Genomic DNA, 25,840 nt, shown 5'->3' on the forward strand with positions numbered 1-25,840 from the left:
AATACGTACAAGAAAACAATATTGTGAAAGAAATTCCAGAGGGACTTCACAAGTTGCAGATGACTAATGGTGCTAGCATCCAGTCTTAAAAGGACTCTTGGTTTGATGCACTTAACCAGGTAGACATGGGTTCTAAATAAGAGTTGTAGAAGCTATGTGCCTTTCTCTAACTTTGGCAACACAACATACTCCACATCCAAAAACCAGTAGTTGAACACAACACAGGATTAAACTGGTTAGTTGTTATCAATCCATTTTGCCACTTCTGATTTTTTGCAAATTTCACCATATTGTCCTCCTTTCTGGTTATTTTTTAAAGAGGAAAGTCCTGGGAATCCTCTAGTAATAGAGCAAAATGACAGCTCTGAAAAGACACAAAAATTAAGTTGGTAGGCTTCCTGGCAATACTAACGAAAGATTCAATCAAAAAAAGCCCATACACAGAATAAGTTATTGCAATGTGACAACAGCTGGATTAGAATTTTCCTTTTTACCCCAGCATTTAAAATGAGATGTCTAGATATCTTGCCCAAAAGTATGTGCCGCTTCTGTTCTGTTAGGGGTCCTGTACTATTCTTATCCCTGTTGTGCTTTAATGCCTTCTAATACTCTCTCAAACAAAATCATTAACATCGGTCTTCATTGTTATCCTCCCATCCTTTCCTCAAAACAAAAAAAAAAGTGCGTATACAGTACAGCGTATAATTTTGGTAGAGTTTTGAGGTCCTAGGGCAAGAAAGAGAACATGTGAGAGACTTGATTTCATTGATTGTTTCCTTTTTTATTCTTTTACAAGAGTGTGTGTTGCAAATTAGAGAAAATTGGGCAAAAAGAGAAAAATGGTACAAAGAGCTCCGAGTTGGAGACTGCAACAGAGAAGACATGGAAGCTGAATTGCAGAACACTGGACAATTGATTCCCAAATTTGGCTTCAGATAGTAAAACCTTATCTCTGTTCTGCTAAAATAACATGGGCAGAGAGGTAGATAGATTAACAGATTTTAACACCAGTTGGTGTGTTTTGTGATCATCTCCCTTAAGTCTTGTGCATCACAGCCACAGAATTGCATTTCATGCTTTAGTGGCTGTATCTGAATTAGAACACTGAATCTCTTGTAGTAAAACTTAAGGGACTAATCTGAAATACTGCAGTTTTGAAATGTCCAGGGATGGAGGAGAATCCATGATGCCTGTTTAAATTCTGTACAGTAGCTTACATTTACAATTTATCTACTCAAACCATTTAAAACTTGGGAATAGGCTGAGGGAGAGAAAGAGCAAATAAAATAGCTGTAAAAGTTTAGTGGTAATCCACAGTAGATACCCAAGTTTAATTACACTGTTTTTATGATCTTATCTTTATTTACAACACTGCAGGCTTTCCATTTTAAGTAGCATGTGTGCCGTGTTAATTTGAGAAATAAGTTTTTGTATGAGCTGAGATCAGTGTTAGTTGTGTGCTTTGTTTAATACATTTTCCATTAACTTTTTCAGTTATGTCCAAAGACATTATAAAGCCATGATGTTATTTCAAATGAAATTTAATTTTCAGTTGGCTTGAGAAGGTGGCCAGTACCTATCAGTTATAATATAGTATCAATTGCTCACTAATGACAGTAGGATATGTCTGGAGGGAAATCTATTTTTATGTATAGTGTTTTCCTATGTGTAACATGCTAACACACACAAAAAAAAGCAGCTAAGCAGCATAAGGCACCCAGTGCAAACCTGTGTCTGTGGCATTTGTAGCGAATGTTCCTTCATTCTCTAAATTGAAGCATAATACTGAATGCAGTTTTGTTTCAGAGTGCAGCAGTTTTAAAAAAACAAACAAAAAACCCCCCAAAACAAACAAAAAACCCCCCACACCTGCCATCCTCAGAGCATACTTGTACTTACTCAGTCATGTCTGCCTGACTGATTTGCGTGTTTTTATAGCTACTAGCAAAGCAGCACCGACATGACAACGGAAACACAAGCTGGATTCTTGCACAGCGCACTCACTAACGAAATCATTATCCAGTTTTAAAAATGCAGGGGCAAAGTTTGACCTTAATTATACCTCTGTAACTCCAGTGAGCATAACAGTTTGCAAAGGGATTTCATTTGGAGCCAGCAGAATGGCTGCCACAGGAACTTCATGTCATACTAATTGTGGAATCTTTATAACCAAGTACTCCAGGGAAGTATCCTTGCATGATTATTAAGCTCTTGGCTGAGTCAGCAAGGCTGTCAGGCAAAAAAATCTTAAGGCAAGCTTTGTGAAGCATTCCATCCCATGAAAATATTATTATCTTACCTCCACTGTCTGTCTAACCACTATTGACAGTTGATACAACAGTTTTTAGAATAAAATTTGATGATTTCTATTTGTGATGAACTTTTCGTTAAAAGATATGGAATTTCGGCAATAACAGTTTGCTCTCTTTTAAAAACATGGTGTAAAGTCTTCTGAGTTAATATATGAGGTGCAAAAGTTTTAACATTGACAGCCTTTGAAACCAGCTCTTCTATTGTCCACAGTACCCCTTATTTATTACTATCCATTCTCTAGAGTTCTTACTGCCATAATTTCCACAGCTGAGCCCACAACAATGCAAAAGTCCTCCTTTCTACCTGTTTTTTTCCCAGTTGCCAAGGTGAGAAATAAAAATGATGGCCTAGGTTCGGTGTCCGTTCTGTTGTTTGTGCCTCAAACAATATCCTTAGTGCTGACAGCCTCCCGTAGTAGCTGTGGTGTTGCTTTTTTCTGTGCACTGCTCTGTATTCCCTTGCCATACGAGTAGTTCTTTTATTATCATTACTTGCTGTACAAGTGAGATGATGATAGTATTTACATCATGATTTCTGCATGTATATGTAGTTCTTCTGTAGTGAGTCTGATGATGTGCTGTCCCATGGAAGACCCCAAAATAATCAAATAGATGATGAAATAAAATAACCTTCATTCTCCCCTCCCAGTACTGTTTGCATTTTGAATAACAATTAACAGAACAAGTAAGGCATTATGTGAATGGTCTAGGCACAAATTGTTACTGCTGTTAATATACCTTCGGAAAGAGACATCAACACATGGTTAAAGTATGCTTGCTAAGATCCCTTTTGAGCTCAAAGATCAATAAGTTACATTTGTGTCAGAAAGATCTTTTGATTTTTCTTCCTTAGTTTTTGAAACTTTTTTTTTCCTACAAAAGCATGCGTCTCTGACATTAAATATCCTCGTGGCATTTTTGCTTTCCTATACAAGGGAATCTGGCCAGCCTTTGATAATCTGACTCAATAAACATAAAAATATAAATGGATCACAAATGTATAATAGAGAGATAGCAGTGAATTATTAACTATCGGGGTTATAGACAGTCAAGTTTTACAGTCACCATGCTCATCTTACCCTGGTTACTGAATTGTATGTGTACAGATATAACCAATCTTTTAAACAATTAAAAAATACTTCATGAGCAGTTTGATATAATAGTGTTGCCAGGAGTTAAGTTGACCTCAGTATAACACCTGCCTCAGCACTTTCCCCACCTCTGTCAACAAAACTGCTCTCAGTTCCTGGCAATGACAGGTACAGGCAGAGGAGTGGGAACAGCCCAGACTTCAGAAAAGCTTTAGTCCAAAAAAAAAAAAAAGTGAACCTGTTAATGAAGGTGAGCTGGCCAGGAATGCGCCTTACTTGTCTATCTGTGCCTTTGAACAATGTGAGGCAACCGCCCTGAGCAGCTCCCTTCCCGTGCTTCCCATGCCTTTTAGTTTTAAAGCCAAAATGTTACAGATATGAAGAGAGTAAAGCTATTATTTAATGTAATATGTGTACAGATATAACAGGAATATGGAAATAAATTGTGACATACTTTCATAAATCAAAGAAGTCTAATTCATCACCAACATCAGGAAATAAGAAAAGCTCAATTATCTTTTTCCTAGAAAAATCCAGGGAAACCAGATTTTTGCAAAGAAGCAGAAACAAGTATGTTGTTCTGCTACAAACATTTTTCAGAAGTGCAACTGGCAATTAGGTATTTAGAAATATATTGAAAAAGGAAAAAATTCCAGCATAGAAATAAGAGACAATAAATAATTGTCTCTACAAAAGTTACAAGCTTCTTCTAAGACTGTTTTTTACTGTTTTGTTTTTGTGGTTCTTTTTGCAGGTGTTGCTGCTTTGGATTCCAGTGTTTCTGGGAAGATTGGTTTGCGAGCAGTCGTATATTATTTCTGCACTACAGTCATTGCTGTAATACTAGGTACTCTGTGATACTGTAACTTTTAAAATCCTCAGCATGGCCTAATTACAAGTATACAGCACTGTGACATTACTGATTTCCCACGACAGGATGCAGGGAAGGACAGAAATCATACCAAACGTTTTGACATAATGTAGCCAGATAGAGGGAGAAGTTAGTCCTGCTCATCACAGTTGGGCTGTATTCATATCCAATATGAAACCACAGGCAATTTCACCATACATTTCAGCTCAGGGAAGATGAGGAGCTGTCTGCTTAGGTAAACAGTGACCAGCAGTGGGAAAGCTGAATGAACATCAAAGGCTAGCCTTAACTACAAAGTGAATTTCTTCAATAGCAAAATTATGGATTGTTGCTGATTCTCAGGTGCGAGAAGATATAATGTGTCTCATCTGAAAGAATGACAGAAAATAGTGCTTTCATTGTCATCTCATTTCCTTCCTAAAAGGACATTGTCCTCTCTATCACTGCCAGGCTTCACTCCTGCTTCTCTGAAGTCCACATCTCCTCTTTCAGGAAGTTCATTCCCTACAAGCAGCATTGAAATTTTCCATATTTGCTTAAACAAACATCTTCAGCCTGCCTTCTTAAATAAGAAGTAAAATTAAACCCCCCTCTGTCAGAAGTCATGTAGTTGTTGGCTTACCTTTGTGTTTTGTTGAGCATAAGTGAATACTGTGCCTAGGTATCACATACTAAAAAGAAACGTATTTATATGAAGGACAAAATGTACATCCTATGTGGCCTACTTATAAAGCAAAGCAGTATTTAACAATAGAAAAAGAATCACATAGAATTACAGAATCATAAAACTATGGAATCACAGAGTGGTTTGGGTTGGAAGGGACCTTAAAGATCATCTAGTTCCAACCCCCTGCCGTGGGCAGGGACACCTCCCACTAGACCAGGTTGCTCAAAGCCCCATCCAACCTGGCCTTGAACACCTCCAGGGATGGGGCATCCACAGCTTCCCTGAGCAACCTGTTCCAGTGCCTCACCACCCTCAGAATAAAGAATTTCTTCCTAATGTCTAATATAAATCCACCCTCTTTCAGTTTAAAACAGTTACCCCATGTCCTTTCACTACACTCTGAGATAAGGAGTCCCACCCCATCTTTCCTGTAGGCCCCCTTTAGGTACTGGAAGACTGCTATAAGGTCTCCCCGGAGCCTTCTCCAGGCCGAACAACCCCAGTTCTCTCAGTCTGTCTTCACAGGTGAGGACACATAGACATAGAAATCCAGATTACTTTCTAGAAGTCCAGATTACTTTCTATTACTGCGGTTACACCATTTAGGCTATCTCATCTCTCTGGGAATTTTCTTTGAATACATAGTAAGGAAAATTAATAAAGGCTAACATTAATACATATCTAACTTTGAAATTGTCCCTACCCTGAGAGAGAGGTTAAACCAAACAATCTCCAGAGGTCCCTCTATTGCAAGTTATTCTATGATACTATGATATTACTTGTTTCATTGTGTAGAGTTACACAAACTCAGTTCTGCTTTTATTTACAGCTGTCATTAGAACGCCTTGTTCCTGGCTGGTTGAAGGGTCATCCAAATGCCTCTTTCTTGCTACATGGAGATTTAGTAGTTTCATTTGGTCTAGGTTTGTTTGGATTTGGGGGAGAAAAAAAATTTAGAAATGTACATTTAGAAAGGTATCTCACAGAATAGTAAAAATGCCTAAAATTAAGTCACTAAACTAAATTGAAAAATTTTCATTTATTTCTGTATTCACAAGGTCAGAGCTAGTATTTCTCGTCCATATTTTTTTTATTTCAGTCTGTTTCTGAAGCCATTCTCTTATGTAACTTTATTGCTAAGTAACTTTACCAAAACAACCTGTTGTACTTTGGGGTCACAGGACAACGCACATGATTCATATCTGAAAGCTAGTGACAAGAAGAGCTGCATAAGGGAAAAGGTAAATAACAATTCAAAATACCACCATGTAAAAGTTGCAGAACACTTCAGCTGAAGCCCAGCTGCAGTAATTTACCCTCTTGGTAAGCAGTAGTGATTTAGTTCTGTACATAACAAAACCAAAGCTAGAGTGCGCAAGTCCAGTGGCAAGGCCGCAAGTAGGTCCTGTGTTGGGGGAACCCACACATTTAAAGACACTACCTGTAGACTTCTCCTTTCTGAACAGCCCTGCATGAGCACCTGGGGAAAGCATTTGGTGAGTTTAGCTCATTAAGAATTTAGCTACATGGGATACCCTGAGGCAGGATGCACCAATGCTTGCGCCCAGAGCTTTTCTTCTGGTTGTTCTTCTGCAGGGATTGTCTTAGTTGTGACCATTAAACCTGGAGTGCCTCAGACAGCAAATGAGATTGACAGAGTGGGCAGTACCCCAGAAGTCAGCACTGTTGATGCCATGCTGGATCTGATCAGGTGAGGTTTTCTTTTTTAGCTTCCATACCCTTGTTGCAGAAGACCAAACAAATGCAAATTTAGTTGTGATTTGTAATACAATAAAAATGCTTGTTTGGATGAATAAAGAGAGAATAACTTGTATTCCAACAGGTTAGACACTTTGGAGTATATTCAAAGCAGTCTGTTAAAAAAAAGTCATCTCTTTACACCATAGACTTCGGTTAATAAACCAACAACAACAAAAATGCCCTCCTTCATGGAAACCAATATGCAAAGTTTACCTGGTATGAAGAAAATATCCAGAAAGGATTGAATGGTTGGCAGGTTACTGACTGGCAGTTTCTATGTCATCCAGTGTAGACAAGCACCTGAAATTGCAATGTTATGTTTCCCCTCCTCAAGGCAGGATGCAGAGTAACAGACCCAGTACGCAAAGGTTTCTTAGGGTTGCACAGTCAACAAGTTTGCTCCATCACCAGTATCTAAAGCAACCTAATAATGAGTCTTTCCCCATCAACATGCTGGAAAATTATTTTTCAGTGTGTGAAAACGGTTCTTGACCCTGGAATAACACATGGGAATCTTCTATCAGCCAAGATTAATTTCTGAATTCTAAACTACAATAGAGCACACCAAACAGCTGATTCTTCCAGCACAGTGTTTATAAGAGTTATTAATTTTTTTATGCCTGTATTTGACAAATCCTATAAAAATGGTGTGTCCTGTATTCCTTGTGCAAATGATGGAGATGATGCAGCAGGGAAAAAACCCACTGGGTTTAGTAGCTTACCAACAGAAATGTCAAACACTGAAAAATAAGCCCGAAAGTTCAACAGTAGGAAAACAGTCAACTGATTGTTGGGAGTCCTTAAGCCTTAATTTCTTTGGACTGATGGTGCTAAATACATTGTTTTCTGGATAATAGAACATAACCTGATCTGTTTTTCAAGCAGCAGATTTTATCATTTTGTTCGTGTAAAAAACTTGTTCTAGGTATGCTATAATGTTGAAATGCCTCTACTTTTTTAACAGGAATATGTTCCCTGAAAACCTTGTCCAGGCCTGTTTTCAACAGGTATGTTTGACCAATCCTCTTTGCTTATTGTAGTTTTCATTCCTAACTACAAATTATTCTTCTTTTATGTCCCCAAAAACTTTGTCAGGTAAAAATGAAGATCTATTTCCTCATTCTTAAAAATGAGTGACTCAGTGACTGACGAAATCTGCATAACTTACCCCTTACCCTGATGTGTCTCTCACATGTAATGTGCATTGCCAGACCTGATGATCCATCTTAAGGAAAAGGCAGCCAATTGGTTGAGTCTATTTGAGACATATTTCAGAAAAAGTGGTATTTGCAAGACAAAATAGGAAACTGTTGTCTATATATCAGATTTACTTCAGATTCAGTCATGTTCATCTGTAAATACATGAACTATTTTTAGTGATGTGCTCAGCTTCCCTTTTTTATCTTCCCTAGCAGCTGCCTACCAGTTGATCTGAGGTTTGTATGTGAGGTAGTTAACCTTTCCCAGGAAATGATGTTAAGTGTCTTGCTGTGCACAGCACTGAATGTATTTCCAGTTTATAAAACTTATTCATGTAGTTTTTCTCTTACATTAATCACAGTCATCTGACACTAAGGGGACAGACAGGTTCTTTTAGGGATCCTTGGCAGAATGATGACAGTGCTAAATTGTAGTTACAATTAAAGCTTTATTTTCTTAACAGGATGGTATGACTAGTATAGTACAGAATTTATAATAAGAATAGCACAGGATTTCTATAAGCAGAATCAGTGTACTACAATTTTATAAGAGCACTGCTTAGCTTATGGTTTCTAATAACCTGGACCCTCTGCAGATTGGGTCAAATCTTAATACTTGGTTTGCTGTATCTAGACTCAAAAACATATAAAAGAATACAAGTCACTCAGTCCCTGGAGGAAGCAGACAACAGTGGAGGTGTCCCTTGCCACCACGGGTCATGGTCTCACTGTCCAGCAGCCGCTCTGGTCCAAGTTCCCCCTTAGGACTTGCAACTGCTTGGTTTTATGAACAGTTGTTTGGGTGCTGTTATGTGTCCCCGTTCTTTGGCGGGGTCATCGACACCACCAGGTTGCCTGGGACCTTCCAGGCTGGTAAGGACGGGAGTAGTCAGCCTGGCCACCCAGGAAACTTGAGGCTGGTAGGGAGGGGAAGAAATAAATCTGTTTGGTTTGTCTGCTTGGTGCACGGGACCTTCAGGGCCTGATAATGAGGGGAAAAGGGACTAATAAGTGACCAGCTCAGCTGCAAAGAATGACTGTTTGCCTTATATAATGGCATTAGCTATGTTAACCACATTACCAGGGTCTGATTGTATCAGGTGGATCTGTGCTACAGACCTCTCCTGGGGTGGCTGTCAGCAATTGTCTCCAGACTGTTTGTCCCAGCAAAAAGTCCCCTTGCCATTGTCAGGAGCTGTATCTCATGGCCCACAAGACTGCACCAGGTCCACAGGGTACCTGGGAGCAGAATTCATAGCTTATTATCTGTGAGCACTTGTTGATCTACAGCATCTGAAGTACAGAACTGTGATGGCTCACTTGAATTTGGAAATAAGGTGTTTGTCTATGTTTGCTACCTTCAAAACAGATTGGTTCATTTTTCCCTTATTTTTACTGGGCAAAGGCTATGCCTTTGTCCATTCTTCAGTTTCCTTGTGTTTCTAAATAAGCTCTTCTGATTTTTTTTTTTTTTAAAAAAACTTTTCCAGTATAAAACCAAACGTGAAAAAGTTGAAGCTACAACTGGCTTGGATAAAAATAGCTCTGCATTTACAGAAGAAACTGTTACAACTGCTACAACAGCAGAGGCTTCAGAGGTGAGACCTTTATTGTTGTATTCCTTTGTAAGATATGAAGTGGGGAGAAAGAACACAGAATAAATTTGGTTCAGCTGTTGTGGTTAGTGGTTGAGAAAAGGAAGGAAGTGGTACATACATAGATTTTAGCAAGGGCACAAAGCTTAGTAGCTAAATGCTAGAGGTGATTATGAGGATCTTCAAGTAGATTTAAGAACACCAGAGGACTCCATTAGTAATTAAGCAGTCCAAAGATAATAGATGATGTGAGAAAATAATCCATTCATATATTTGATTAAATGTATATGCTAATGAGCCATCAATTTGCTGAGAAATTAAAGAAAACAGTCACTTAGGAAAGGCTAGATGTATATCAGCACAAGATGTTTGAGCAGCAATGAGATAACTGTAAGCACTGCAGAAAGAAAGGAATGGAAAATCATAATAAAAACTTCTTAATGGAAAACAAAACAATGGAAGGCATTTATTAATTAATAACTTGTTACTCTGCAAAAAAAAAGTGAAGAGACAAAAGCGAAGAAGAGGCTTAACATGCTGCTGGTTAAAGGTGTGGAAAGCTTATGGATGTTGGTGGTTTATAAAGCCTAGAATTACACTGGAGGAGAGGGAGAAAAGAATTCAATAGAATATGAACACAGAACTATTAACAGTACCAAATCAATACATATTTTATTATATTCCTTCCAAATTTCATCTCATAGTAATGAGAGCATGGAAATATGAGCTATAAGAAAAGACATGAATTTCATCCTGCACTCTTTCCTTTGTATGTTCATACTGCACAAACACAGAGGAATGTGTGAATACCTACCCATTTAGTTGGATTTTTATGTTATGTGCATCCAATTCTGCTGTAAATTATGCAATTTCCCTGATTTCAGCTGAACAACAGGTTTTAAACTTGAGGCAAAATTGGACACCATTGCCCCTGTTCTTTCACAGTACACTATTTATCTTAAATCCAGACACAAACCCTTGAGTTGCTCAGAAATAACCACAAGGATTCTACATCATCTGTGTTTTGTTCTTCACAGTAGGAAGTAAGTCTTGAGTATATTGGAGGCATGACTGCAGATACCTAGAGCTTGACATAGTTTGTGTCAGTAGTCTATAGAAAAGGGAACATATATTAAGGGCTGCTTTATACCCTGGTAGGGTTTGGACAGATCCTTGCATAGCTTTAAAATACAAAGCTTTGAAAGACAATTTAGTTCTGCCTTCATTCCTGAACTTACCCACTTGGCACTGCCAGGAAGGGAATAGAGTGCCTAGGGAAGAGCTCTCTGTCTTTTCAAAGAAAGATCTAAATGTGTTTTCATTTTGGAACTCTTTGAAGTAAATTTTACGTTTTCAGATAGTAACTTTTTTCTCTTGAATCTAATCTATAGAACAAAACCCAAGAATACAAAATCGTGGGCATGTATTCCAACGGCATCAATGTGTTGGGGTTGATCGTCTTTTGTCTTGTGTTTGGAATGGTTATTGGGAAAATGGGAGAGAAAGGACAAGTGCTGGTGGATTTTTTCAATGCACTGAATGAAGCTACAATGAGAATAGTTCAGATAATCATGTGGTAAGTCCAAGGACATACTGGAGTTTTCTAACAGCTACTTTAAGTGGATTTTGTCATTGAAGAGGTAGGACCAAACTCAGACTTCATGTTTGCTTTTGTATAGGGCAAACAACTTTAAAAGAAAGGCTGGTAAGAAGTTTCCTTTCTACAGAATTTGATCCTTTTGAGGAAACTGGAGACAGGGATTCCACTTTATATACTAAAGAAACAGTCCTATTGGTACACAAGGAACCTGAGTTTTTCAGACATTCTTGTTAGAGCTTTATATCAAACCAGTACAACTGCACTAGTGATTTGAGGACTGTTAGAAGCATTAACCACACACATGCCCTGCTCAGTCTTGAACACTATTCCCTGATAGACATTATGTGCACAGGATAGCTATCCTTGGAGCCAAGTTCCTTTAGAAATATATATTAATATACAAGCCATAGCACGGACCAAAATCCCAAATGGTGTGCAAAATACAACTTAATGTGATGTACCGTCTGCTAATAAGTTTTGTGAGACAACATTCTCACCATATTCTCTCATTCTCAGACAAGAAAAGCAATTTAAAAATGTAGCAAGTCATCTGGTAGTGTTTGGTTGGACTTCACAGCTATTCAGAGAGCTTTTGCCCATGCAGATCACAATTACAGGACCAGGACTGTAAGCACACACAATCCTTTCCAGACTCCTTGTGCCATTTACTACAATACTCTGCTCATATCCACATATTTTACATAAACAGTAACTTATCAAATCTGTCCCTTCCGTGGATTTTTCTTCCACCCAGCACACTGATATGCCTGTAAAACAGTAAACCTGTCCACAGTTTAGTTGCACACTTCTCACTGCCTTTAAAGAAAGATAAATTAGTTTCTGCAACTTGTCCTGTGCTAGGCAGCTGATTGAGACCCCAGCTCAAGTACAGTCCCATGAAATAGCCTGCCTTACTCTGTGAATTACTACTAACGAGACCCGAGAGTTAGCACATGTCACAAATACAGGATCGTACCCATAAGCTGACTATCCATTTTCTTGCATATGCCTGAAGTTGTGTCTACAGGTTCCCTGTGTTTCTACAGATGTGTGAGCTGTTGTATTGAATAAGGTAAAGTTTGATGCTGGCAGTGTGAGGAATTAATTCTGCTTTCATTGGATTCAGGACTCAGAAGGAAGTAGGAGTCCCTGCCTTGTGTGGGGACAGGGCACTATTTTATCTGTGAGATAGCACGTGCACACATATTTTATGAATTTATATTTTTTAATTGATATATTTTGCATATTTGTAAATTTATAAATTAATTTATAGTACTCAAAGCTCTGGAGTAGCAACTAGTCTTTGTGACAGCCCGCTCTCTGGCACCAAAAGGAATGCAGTGGAGCTGGTGCTACCGTAAGTCCTGATTTTTGCCTTAAATTTTCTATAGGCGGTAGCCCATGCAGCTATTCATGACTGTAAAGCATGGCCTTGTGTAAGTTTGCTGAGGAATGGGGACCCCTCCACCAAGCAACACACTGATGGCTGTACTATCCCAACATACTGAAATCACTCGGTATTGCGTGCAAGTGGCTCACATACAGCCCCGCTGCTGCAAGCACAGGAGACCTTTTCCATCTGTGTGTGGTTGCAGAATGCGCAGATACTGGTCTCAGCCACGCAGACTTCCATCTCCAAGAAAGCTTATGGCTATGCATAAACATTTGCTGCAGTAAGGCAAAGCCTAAATCCCTTCCCAGCTTCTGTGTATTCTGTGACACTAGGTCATGCAGTACTTGTTAGACTATGCATAGGGTTACATTTACTCTCATTTTCTAATCTTTTCATCACCTCTAATATAGTCTTGCTGCAAGTGAATAGTTTGTTGTATAATAGAATAAAATAGAATAAATAGAAAAAAATAGAATTAAAAAAAAGTCAGTTGTGTAATAGAATATGAAAAAGAAATCTTCCATCTGTTGTAAAAAGTTATACTGTGTGAGAAAGTATTCCATGGTGAGCACGCAATGAGAATGCATTTTTAATTGCTTTATTTTTGCTTTCTAGGTATATGCCAGTCGGTATCGTGTTTTTAATTGCTGGGAAGATAATAGAAGTTGAGGACTGGGAAATCTTTCGTAAATTGGGTCTTTATATGGCTACGGTACTAAGTGGGTATGTCATTTCTTAAAGATGAAGTTAAGTGTGTGCAGTTTTTAGAGCTCAGTTGATTACAACTCAGTTGTCCTAAACACCCAGCCTCTTGTCAGAGACAAAAGTTCTTGTCAGTGAAAATTATGCGAGGATGTTTTGAGTGCATGTTTTGCTGAATGCATGTTTTGTTCTAAAAAGTCAATGCCTTGCATTCTAAAAGAAAAAAAAAAGCAAAGGCTGTTCTTGTATTTGTTGTTTTATCTTCTCAGCTTGGTGCTGAAACGGATAACATAATTGTATTTTTGAGAGTAGTAATACATCTATTAGATACTAGAAGAAGTTGGAAAAGGGTGAGGTTGTGAATTACGGCTTAATTAGGGGTTGGCAGCCTATTGAAAATACCCAAATATCTGGATTAAGTTGGGTACCTCTATGGGACTTGTGGGCCCAAAGTGTACCAGCATGGGCCCAGCTCTGCTGCCCCACACAAATGCAGAGTAAGTGCAGCGCACAATAAATGATGCCAAAGAGGAAACTGATCCCTTCCCACCTCAGTACAGAGCAGGCAGCTGGCATCAAGAGAAGCCCTAGGGTTTGCACTGTTTGTTAGTTACTCCTTCAAGGCAAAGGTAGCTGGTGAAGTTGCAAAAGCAGCAGTTGCTATCTGAATAACTTAGCCAAGCATCAAAACATTTTTTTTTTTTTTAATTCTTGTTCTAGACCCTTGGCTGTGTAGAACAGTCTGGGATGGAGGACGGTACACCTGCACAATGTGGAGCCTGGGAAGGGCCAACTTAACTGCTCCAAGTGATATAGTTTATAATACTAGATCATTATATATTTCTGAATACTATCCTACAAAGAACCCTTTTGATAGATAAATGGATATTACAGTCCCAGCGAGTTAAATGCATTTAAATTTCTATTTCCAATTCAGTGAAGCATAACTTCTAGGCTGTCTTGGTTCATTGCCTTAGCATCCACTCCTATAATTCCTTCAGTATACTAAGGATTTATTCATGTTTTGTCTAGAGGTTTGATCCAAAATTGTTCAAGAGCTTCTTTCCCCCCACTTTATGCATATGGATGCTATTTTTCAAATGTCATTTACATGCTTCCTGACAACCAAGCAGAGAGAAGGGTAATAGATTAGCCTTAAATGCAAACTTCTCTATAAATAGTCGAGATAAATAGTCAAGAAGGATATCTTCTTTTTGTGCAATAATCTGTGCTAGATAATCATATTTATTTCAAATTTGTTTTGTTTTATGCATAAGTCACTATGTTTGGACTAGGTGTTCAAAAATAATTTGAGATATAATGACTTCCTAAGTAAAAATTGCAGCTCCAGAAATGGTACTGAATCATGACTTTTTCAAAATGTTGCAGATGTGAGTGTAAATTATGTTTGTCTAATGCATAATGCAATTTTTTGTGAGTTTCCATTTAGACTGGGAAAAGACATCAAGTTTTCAAAGGATGCAAAAGTTGATGTTTACCAAGGGAGTGTAAATCAAGAGAGTAATATTTTCGATATAAATTATAAGACTATGGCCACAAGTTAGGTAAAAGTCATTTATAGAATGACTTTTGCAGGTTTTGTATGTTATTAACTCCAATTAGCTCAGAGGAGGAATATGTTGGATGGGTTATTACTGCCCTTAGACTTCAGTTTTAGATCTGATAGCAAGTTTTAGGACTGTTTACCTATTAATGGTTACTACGTGTACTGTGACAGAGCGTATCTTCCTTGAGATGTGTGTGAAGACACAGGGCCTTCTCCAGAGTACTTTGATTGCAAAGTGAAGTACTGCCGCATATAGTCTCCCATTTAGCTGGTAGCCATGGGCTTGACAGGCACAACGTTTTAAGTAGGTTCTCAGGTGCCATCAGAAAGATTGTCTATAAGGGTGCCCACCTTTACATCCTTGGAGACAAAAAGTCTCTGTTCTACCAAACACCCTTGTGCATGCCACAGTTTTCCCTGATGGCTGCTAGGGTAGATCTCTGCAGAATTTCTGTCTCTTATAAGATGGCCTGCAGCAGGTGATGCTCAAGGTGTTGTGGAGCAGGGCTAACAGCAGTACATTCTCTGCAAAACTGACCATCACAGAGGGCATGTTGTCAGCAGATCACAGGAGCAAAGATGACGATGTACACACAAGGCTATTGGCTGCCGGGAAGAAGTGCTTGTTCTACAGTCTGCAAGAATACCCTTTTTCCCCCACCTCTCAGCAAATAGAAGTTGTACTGTTTCTTTGTTTTGGTTTCTTAAACACTGCTGTTAACACCATCTTTTTGTATTTCATCCTTATTTGCTTGACCTTGTCTGTTTGCAGTGGGTTCTGTTCATCAGCATCTTCTGTAGCTGTCTATCATCCTCCCTTTAAGCTTGATCCTGAGAATTACAGGTTATCTGTATACAAACGTATTTATTGTATTCCCTATCAAGAAAAGTGTGCAAGAGCATGAGAGCTGGTGTGTCTTATCCTCCTCTTCCTTTCCTTTAACTTTCCTCTCCAGCTCATCTTCTATCTCACCTTCTTCTCAGCTTGATTATTTATGACCTTTCACATTCTCAGTCCTACCAGCTCTCATACACCATTGTCTGCAGCACATCTCAGTCTTTATGTCTCATTCAGGTCACCATGAGGGAACAGACTTCCCTCAGTGCCTCTGGTCCAATTAGCCACTAAGTGTCTTCAGCCTGTCACTTTTAATGGTGTCAGTGTCAGGATAAGGACATGTTAGCAGTCACAGAGGAGGAAAATCAAAATAGGAGGCATAATACAAGTGCCAGAGGACTCACAGCCTGAGGTGGGAAAAAAAAAAGGAAGCTGCAGCCAGCAGACTCTCTCTTGCCTGTACCTTTGTCTCTTCTGAAAGCAGCAAGGCAGCTGCATCTCTGGACACTGTAAGGAATGCCAGTTTGGAATTCTGAGGGACAAGAATCTTCCTATCTTAGAACTGAGCACTATTAGAATTTCTTTTTTCAGTTTGTAATAATGATTTTTGGTATAATTTTTGCTACTTGCTGTGAGATGCGTTTTATGCATGAAAATAAGTATTACTTTGAATTTGTTTCATGAAAATCAGTAGCAGCAAAGCAGATATGCACAAATACTTTATTTTGGCTAATGCCCTGTTCATGCTGCCACTAAAAATGTGCAGATCTAAATTTTTCAAAACAACTGTTTGGAAGTCAGTATGCTTCTAGACGTGGACATACTTGAAATGTTTATTCTCATCAACATTTTGTTAAGACACCCAACGATACCTATACCTCTTTACCTTTTTTTTTCTATATGTTCTGCAGAATTCAGTTTGTTCTCAGGCACCATTATATAAATTGTTATGTTTCTTTCTAGAGTTCTTTACAAAATTTTATCAATACATGTTGTATGCTGTTACTTACATTTCACTAAATAAATCACTTGTTCACATACAGAGTGAAAACTTTAACAGCTGTTGCTTTTCAAAAGATAATTTTTCCAGGGAAACAAATGGTTAGGTTTTGTGGGTGATTTTTGGTGCTGTTGTGGATTTTTGTACTGTGGCTACTGTTCTCTTAATTGTCTATTTTTGGGAGAACAAATAGTACCATGATTTATCGCTATCTTTATCAGCTGCTCTGAAATCATAAAGCGCTATTACAACACAGTAATGTTTGCAAGAACATCTTGTGAGGACAGAATAAAAATCCCAAGGCCATACATGACAACAGATCTGGGCTTCATGTTTCCAGGCTATGGTAATTTCTTTTCACAAGAAGCTGATGCTGCTATAATTGCTTGTGACCTTGGAACATAGGAAACATTTCCCAGACCCTTCATGCATATTTTATTTCAAATATACTCACAGCAGGCTGTTTACCTCTAATCTTAATGCCCACAAAGCTCTGCATTCATATGGATTCAGGGTTAATGCACAATGCTCAAAATTAATCCACAAGTTGAAGGATTAATTTATCCCTGAGACCCACCCAAATATTCAGGCAAATACATCTGAGCAGCTAAAGTCAAGAGGACAATTTGATCTTTTGCATGCCAACACACTTAGTTTTAAAAAGTAATAGTTTCAAAAGACAGTATTTCAACATCTTACAACATTAAAGTGGCAAGACTACATACATCTCATTTGTACAGTCTGAAATACCTCACTACATTTTCATTTTAAACCTAAGCTTATACGGTTTTCCACAAAGTAAGTGTGGATTGTTTTATAGGATCATTTTTAAAGTTTCAGCAGAAAGCTGTGGACTTCATCTGTCCCTGACTTGGAACCATATTTACCTTTCATTCCAAAAGATGTTCTATAATAAAGGCTGATAAACTTAGAAAAATGATTTGGTTTGATTTTCTGATTTGTCTCTAGTCTGCATTGTAAGGATCTGGCAGGGGAGTGGAGTGTTTTACCATATTTCATGTCATCCTCTGCATATCAGTTTAAATATTATTTATTACCTTAGTTTTCTCATCTTCGTGAGTTTAAAATTATTTCCTATATATCAGTTAATTCTTGTTCTACTTTGGAAAGAGAAACAATTAATAATCTCTATGTCCCTTCCAAAAGAAAGTGTAGAAGAACGTTAGCCTGCATTTGTTAAGGTGGCGTACTCTATATATTTTGAACATAGCTGTCAGTTAAGTCACCTTTAGTGTTTTCATAAATGTACTTGAGGACAGAAATAGATACCTATTATCACCATCTTATTTAAACAAGGCAATGAGATGGATCCATTTGTTTAACTAGTCCATTTTATTTTGCAGACTTGCAATCCATTCCACTATAATTCTGCCACTGATCTACTTAATAATAGTAAGAAAAAATCCTTTTCGGTTTGCCATGGGGATGGCTCAGGCACTCCTGACAGCCCTCATGATTTCTTCCAGGTAAACAAAAGAAACATTTATTTTCTGTAATGTTCTTACTAGTAATTGCATTGTTTATGCTCTGATTTGATTGCTACTTTGTTACATACCCTGATTTCACCTGGACAATTCTTAAATTCCCTGGAAGCTGAAATATTACTTTCATCATTTTGAAATATTACTATTCATCACCCAGAGCGGCACTATAGATTGCGCTGGCCTTACACCAAAAGAGAGTCTGCCCCTCCCAGGAGGAGACAGTTCCTTGCCGTTCAGCTCATTAGTCACAGACTTGGTAGAGTTTAAGCTGTTGCACGGTTTCTGTGACTACATGCATCATGATGATTTTACCATGTAATTTTGAGGATAACTTAGACTTTGTTATTTCTTCCCATAATTAGAAGAGATAACAAAAGTTACTTTGCTATAAAAGCCATTGGAGGCCTTTCTGCCTGCCTTAGATCTCCAACTGAGTCTTAGAGCAGATGAGGCTCCGAGGAAAAGGAAAGGTAAGGGAAATGGTGTGCTGTTGCCTGCACTTACTTTGTGTGTTTATCTGTGTGCCAGTTCAGCAACTTTGCCTGTCACCTTCCGCTGTGCAGAAGAAAAGAACTTAATCGACAAAAGAATTACCAGGTTTGTTCTTCCAGTTGGAGCTACCATCAACATGGACGGCACAGCTCTTTACGAAGCAGTAGCAGCTGTATTTATTGCACAACTGAATGACTTAGAACTGGATATTGGCCAAATAGTTACCATTAGGTAAGACTAAATGCATCACATGCATTTTTTTGGAGGTGTTTTTTTTTAATGAATGGTGCATTAACTTTGGATGACACACTGGGAAAGCTGAAACTTATCATTCATAGCACAGGAAGTAACAGAAACATTCTCACTTCTTGGTCCAAGGCATGGCCTGTGCAACCTCATGAGGAGGTGGGATGGGCCAGGACATGCAGCTGGTATAGAGCATTGTTCTGGAAATTGCTGGAAACAATTGCAAACAGTAGCAAAACCAAAAATATTGCAAACAATTGGAAAACCAACTTGGCCTTTACCTCTGATCTGTTCAGTTTGCATGTTTATCATGCGTTGCCTGTTATTCTGCAGTGCAGCCAGTATCTATACATGACTTCTCCCATAAACTTGTCACCAGGCTTTGAGTAGATACTATTCAAGAGGAAAACTGGAACATTTGGGCTTTTTTCCTGCAGTGAAATAAGCCTATGTGTGCCAGAAAGTAGAGTTTCTGTGAGCAACATGTATTCTGAATGCCTTTTCTGGGCTTTATTTGGGATTTAGTGTAACAGCTACAGCAGCCAGCATCGGGGCTGCAGGCGTCCCCCAAGCCGGACTCGTCACCATGGTGATTGTGCTGAGTGCTGTTGGCCTGCCTGCCGAAGATGTTACTCTGATCATTGCAGTTGACTGGCTTCTGTAAGTTTAAGGCACTTGGTATTTAATTTTTTCTCCTTCTTTTTTAATGTTTACATAAGTTGTGTGGGAACATGTGTGTCTGAGAAAGAAAGCAACAAAATAATTTAGGACCGTTGCAGGAGTTGGATAAAGATTCTTCTTGTGGCCAGGCTTGTTCAATATAGAGTTGAATGCAGTAGAGCCTTTAATTCTGTGAGAAATTTTACTGCATGGGATGGCAGTGAATAGCCTCCTATCCAGAGGTGCTATCAACCTTAAAAGAGTGGCCACAGCATTCATAAATCCATTAGCATAATACTTAGGAAAGACAAATTTGACGCTACCAAGGGGTGCCTGTGGAGTGTCTCAGCTGCCACCATATTATGCTAAATTCATGCACCATTTATAAAAATCAAATGCAGCCACAAGCAGAACATCTCAGCTGATTTCCACAGAGCACATAAAATCCATACACTGGTGAAGAGGGAGTGGAGTGCAACATGAACTAAGCAAAGCAGGTCCTTGACTCCGCGGGCACACACGTGGTGGGCTGGACGTGGGTCTGTGCTGCCAGCATTACTTTGCTGGGGCTGTTCTTCGCTGAGAGTTTCTCAAAGACCCAACCCCTTGATCAACAAGCACACACATGCAAACTCAGGAAGTATTCCTTATGCCTGATCCCAACCATCTCACCTCAGAGCACGGCAAAACCCCTCAGCCCCACTGAGCAGCTCTTTCTGGAGAGAAACGTTTTTACCAGAAATCTTTCACTAGGAAAGAGATAACAGGATTCACAGGTTAAGGAGTACAACTTTAGTTTGTAATACATTTTTTTTGGCTCCTAAATCATGCAAGCTTTAGTGCACAGGCCAAGGTCTTATTCACCTGCAGTAACTCAGCATGGATGGTATTTTGTTGGTATCAATGCAGAGATCTTAATTATTTCACAGTCTCTGTCTGTCTTCTTCTTAGGCTCATATTTAGATGCAAGGTAAATGCACTCCTGTTCCTCCCCCATCCTTTCCAATCATTTTCTTGAAGGATTTCTGGCAGCAACCTACGTATTTCACAGATATATATAATTTATTTGACTATATAACTTAGTTTTGCAGGCTGTAGAGAGAAATTTCAGTCTCCAGAAAACCAGGGCTGTTGAATGGATCCAAGAATTAATGCAATTTCTGTACAAGTGTAATTGCTCCAGACCAAACATCTCCAGCCACAAGTACATTCTCCCCATCAACTGTCTGCAACAGGGTCTAATAGGTTTGTTTGCTGTGCTCCACAATCATTTCATTTTCTCCAGCTCTCCTCTTTTCCCAGGGCACATTTAGTTTTGTTAAGGGTGGTGAACATAAGTGCAAACCACTGGATCAGAGCAGGTATCTAAAGAAGGGTGTAAGAACAGAACAAACGTATATTGGTTCTTTTCCCAAAGTACACTCCTAGCCTCCTGAAAATTGCAGCTTAAAGAGTTCCTGAGGTAGAGGAGGTTTTTGTTTTAACAGTTCTCAAAAGATTTCTTCTTCTTCTATGGATGCCTTATTGCTTTTGGGACCCATACAAACTTTTAGATTTCCACAAGTCCTGTGGAGAGGAATTCCACAACCTAACAATGTGTTGCACAGAGACATAGTTAATTTTGTTTGTTTTAATCTACTTCTTAGTCTTTTTATTCCATGCCCTTTAATTCTTTTGTGGGAGTGAGAGAGAAAGAGAACAGTAATTCCTTATTTCTCCTAGTAATCATAGTTTTATGGATCTGATCTTGTCTCCACTTTGAAAGTCCACAATTTATGTGATTCTTAGGCACAATATGAACACATGGAAACTACCTGTTCCACCATGAAACAGAGAGAGAATTCAAGCTGCTTCTGATTCTAATTGAGACATTTTTCAGATTAAGGTGTCTTGCTCTGTAAAGCAAATTAAAGATTAATTTCATGTACCAGGGATCATTGCCAGTGTATTTTGCACCTCAGCAGATGGAATGCACATCATGATGCCACGTAGATAATTAACCTTTTGTACTTACTGCCTAAAATGTATTATTTTGCAACCTGCTAGTGGCTCATTAACAATCCTCTAGTTAATTCTGAACTTACGAGGATTTTATTACATAGGCTTGAGGAGTACGTCCATGTTTTTAATGAAGAATAAAAAAATTTTTAGAAGTATTGTGAAAGATCAGTTTCCAGTGCTGTTGATTGCCTCGCTTGTCACTCTGATCCTACCAGAGTTTTTCTTTACCCCTCTCTCTTCCTGTCCTTACCATATATTTCCTTTCCACATGGAGAACGCATGGACACTTTTTAGCACTGGATTTGCAGTTGTAGTAGAAGAATATGTGTATGAGACACGTCAATTCACTTCACTATTGTTTTTGCAGTCCCTCTATTTGTGAATGTATCCACCTCAAGATCTCTGCACAGACAGAGCAGCTTGTTCTGCCACAAAGCCCTTACAGTGCTGTGTAGCTGAAAAGAAAAACAGGGAAGCGTGACCTTCCACTGTCCCTACCTTACTTCCATGCCAATTTTCAAACTTTGCTATATTGCATGGTTTTGTTGCTCCTCTGCCAAGTAGTGGCAAATTTTTAAGGCCTGCAAATCACATTTCTGTTGGGAGAAAAATCAACAGTATAAAAGTATCATATTTCTTTGACTTGTTTAGCACAACTTTGTACTTCAGCCCTTTACAGAGGAGAAGCTAACAGAAGATAGCCTTTCCCATTTCCAGGGTTTGGGCCAATACACTGAAGAGACTGGGCTGGGCGCTCCTCTGGCTGAGGAAATGACTGTTAAAAAGACAAAAGGCACAATGCAGACTGTTCTGCTGCACCCCACAGTCTCTTCTCCCAACAAAAGCAGTCTCATCACAAAGAGAACCAGCTGTGTAGCATACTTCAGGGCCTGAGAAGTGATCCCTACAACATTTTGTAAAGCTGTGCACAGCAGTATGATTACCGCTCTAACAGACTAGTGATGTGACTTGCAGTTTTACACAGTCTGTACAAAGGAATTTGTCATAAAGGTGACTCCAGGTTTCTTTAAATACATGTGGGGAAAATTCTTTTTCTTGTTCTACAAGATATTTTTCTTTTAATTGCAGAATTACCCGCAATCTACACTGGGGAAAAAAAGCTACTCTAGCAAATGCAGAGCTGCTTACTTTTAGTAAAAGGATATTCTAAGTAACATCCAGAATGGTTTATCTGACAAAATTTTTATTCCACAGGGATCGATTCAGAACAATGGTGAATGTCTTGGGAGATGCCTTTGGTACAGGGATAGTGGAGAAGCTCTCTAAAAAGGAGCTGGAGCAGATGGATGTCACCTCTGAAGTCAACATAGTCAATCCTTTTGCCTTGGAAACAACCATACTTGATAATGATGAAACAGAGACCAAGAAATCGTACGTCAATGGAGGCTTTGCTGTAGATAAGTCTGACACCATATCCTTCACGCAGACATCTCAATTCTAAAGTCAGTAGCTTTCAGGTAAAACGGGAGCACTAAAGGACATGGCCATATACAATATCTCAAAAAGCTTAAAGGATAATTGAGAATTAATTACATCTCACATGCATTTGATTTACTACACAGACTCTGATTCTCCTTACCAATTCTGCCCCCTTCTCATCACCTCTCCCAACAACTTGAACTCACCACTTTTAGTCCTTGCTGATAGGTTAAAGAAAAAGACAGTTGTAAAATACTTTTTTTTTTTTTTTTCCCAAGTGTATACACTATTGCTGAGGCTATGAAATGCCTCTTTGGAATTAGCATGCTCATAAATGGGGATCTTAGCTGGGACAGCCAAACGTGTTTTACTCAGGAGTAGCACAGCATTCCACATCTTACCCACATTACAAAGCACCTGTATGAAATCCCTTTTAACATCCTTGCCTTCTAAACAGATTGCACTGTACTTGACACCTACTGTAACTTGATCACGTGCCAAAATACTCATTTCTGCAGCTGAGGGGATACTACTTGGGTGCTTCAGGAAGGAGCAGACCAGAAGGGCCTTGTAATAAGTATTTTACTGTGAACAGGGTTTCATTTTTCTTTAATTATGAAATAATTGGGCTTGGAAGAATTTCCAGGGTTCATGTAGCTAGATTTCCCCATGCTTTTCATGTGAATGCCAGCTGCTGGGATTGGCCTTCAGATGTGAAATAAATTGCTGTGTGTTTGCTCTTCTGGCATTTGAAGAGTTTTTGTAGTGGTACTTCATCAAGTTAGGTCCACTTTGATGGCCTCCTAGTACATTTCCATGAGAAGCAGAAGTAAGTTCGGTTACTGCTGTTAACTTTTGAACCAAATATTAATCAGCCCAAAAGTAGGCGGAGGTCATGAAGGTGAAAATAGACTATATAGCAACTCATAGTGTAAATTATAAACCTTTCCTCCTTGGAATAAAAACAGATAAAATATCAAGAATGTAGGAGGCATACCTTTTCCTAGAGAGAAGCCACTGTCACTGAGCGTTTTACACAGACTGGTTGTTTTTTTTGCTCCTTGGTTTAGTTTTCCAGCTGAACACACAAGTTTGTAGCTGCAACATTAATACAGTGCCAACATATCAGCTAAACTGTATCTTATGAAGCATTTCTGGACCCAGAAAGTCATGTGTTCAGATGACTTGCTATAGGATAAGAGGCACCAAGAACTTCCTCATAAGAAATTTCCATTTTCTAAAACATTTTATATGAGATTTCCATGGTGCAAAAATCACTCTCAAGGGAGGAGTTGCTGTAACAAATTTTTTTGCCTTGCACATTAAAGTCGTTAGCCATTTTGTATGTAAAGTAAACTGAAATTCATATACAGTTCTTTGTAAATAAGCTTGTGGTAAACCTAAAATTGCACTCATATGCTAACAAAAAAACCCTTCAAGTTCCTGCAGTGTTATATATTTGATTCGATCCTACACTTTTGTATTTAAATAAACCAGAAGCGTGCCAAAGAGAACTGATGAAGAAAATACTTACTGTAGGTTTTGATAAATTGCACCTTAAATCGACAAGTCAATGAGACATCATACTGTATTTAAATTAAACATTGTAAACTATATGGACGTGTTAATCTAAGTATCAGTATGTTTATACAAAATAAGTAAGGCTGAGTAAATCCGTCTTTACCTGTGCAGAAATAGTGTGAGACAGTCTCTATTTGTACAGCTTTGCTTATGGGAGGAAAACACGCACCAGTTTCCACAACTACACTTCGTCTTTTCTTTGCTTTTTTAAGTCACCCTTTTATGATCACCCCATTATGTAGTCACCCTGTTATGGTGTACTGTGAACAGTGTTCCTAATGTGTTCTAAATAAATAATTTCTCTCTTTACTCTTGTTTTAGGCTGCTGTCATCTCACTGTAGAATATTGAGTTCCTTTAGCTATAGCAAGAAAAACAAAACTGGTTGAATTTAGGATTTATGTTATCTATCTTCACTAGTAACTCAGCTGTAGGTTTGGCAAGAATTACTCTCTTCTTCCAATAAAATAAATGCTTAAGATCACAGTGCTGAGATTGCAAGGAAGCCCTCTAACTATGTATGGTCTGGGTTGGGAGTATACTAGTAAACACACACAAAGCGGGGGATTATTTATTTATTCTATATTTAGATGGATCAGATTCAACGAAGCAGGGGTTGGTGGCACTGTTTTGCCTTCTATTCACCACCAAGAGACCAAACCATATATTGACTCATAGAATCATAGAATGGTTTAGGTTGGAAGGGACCTTAAAGATCATCGAGTTCCAACACCTCCAGGGGTGGGGTATCCACAGCTTCCCTGGGCAACCTATTCCAGTGCCTCACCACCCTCAGAGTGAATTTTTTTTTCCTAATCTCTATTCTACATCTACGCTCTTTCAGTTTAAAACCATTACCCCGTGTCCTATCACTACACTCCCTCATAAAAAGCCTCTCTCCATCTTTCCCCTAGGGTCCCTTTAAATTCTGCTGCTCTAAGGTCTCCCCAGGGCCTCATCTTCTCCAGGCTGAGCAGCCCCAACTCTCTCAGCCTGTCCTCATAGGAGAGGTGCTCCAGCCCTCTGATCATCTTTGTGGCCCTCCTCTGGACCTGCTCCAACAGGTCCATGTCCTTCTTATGTTGGGGACTCCAGAGCTGGACACGGTACTCCAGGTGGGGTCTCACGAGAGCTGAGTAGAGGGGCAGAATCGCTTCCTTTGACCTGCTGGCCACGCTTCCTCTGATGCAGCCAAGGATATGGTTGGCCTTCTCAGCTGCGAGCACACATTCACAGAATTCACAGAATTGTTAGGGTTGGAAGGGACCTCTGGAGATCATCTAGTCCAACCCTCCTGCCAGAGCAGGGTCACCTACAGCA

At 39.0% G+C, this 25,840-nt stretch overlaps 1 protein-coding gene across 1 annotated transcript in view; it reads left to right on the forward strand.

Annotated features, from left to right (window-relative positions):
- The window catches only part of SLC1A1 (solute carrier family 1 (neuronal/epithelial high affinity glutamate transporter, system Xag), member 1), a 37,534-nt gene extending 14,457 nt beyond the window's left edge, over window positions 1-23,077 (forward strand). The window contains exons 2-11 of the mRNA XM_009884323.1: window positions 4,158-4,250; window positions 6,538-6,652; window positions 7,667-7,709; window positions 9,392-9,499; window positions 10,888-11,072; window positions 13,105-13,212; window positions 17,961-18,083; window positions 18,630-18,824; window positions 19,365-19,499; window positions 22,716-23,077. Coding sequence (XP_009882625.1) covers window positions 4,158-4,250; window positions 6,538-6,652; window positions 7,667-7,709; window positions 9,392-9,499; window positions 10,888-11,072; window positions 13,105-13,212; window positions 17,961-18,083; window positions 18,630-18,824; window positions 19,365-19,499; window positions 22,716-22,962 — 1,352 coding nt within the window. The 3' untranslated portion in view covers window positions 22,963-23,077. The remainder of the gene's footprint in view (window positions 1-4,157; window positions 4,251-6,537; window positions 6,653-7,666; window positions 7,710-9,391; window positions 9,500-10,887; window positions 11,073-13,104; window positions 13,213-17,960; window positions 18,084-18,629; window positions 18,825-19,364; window positions 19,500-22,715) is intronic.
- The last annotated feature ends 2,763 nt before the right edge of the window (window positions 23,078-25,840 follow it).

The sequence above is a fragment of the Charadrius vociferus genome, unplaced genomic scaffold, assembly GCF_000708025.1.
Source record: "Charadrius vociferus isolate BGI_N301 unplaced genomic scaffold, ASM70802v2 scaffold183, whole genome shotgun sequence".
In the NCBI taxonomy this organism is placed as follows: Eukaryota; Metazoa; Chordata; class Aves; order Charadriiformes; family Charadriidae; genus Charadrius; species Charadrius vociferus.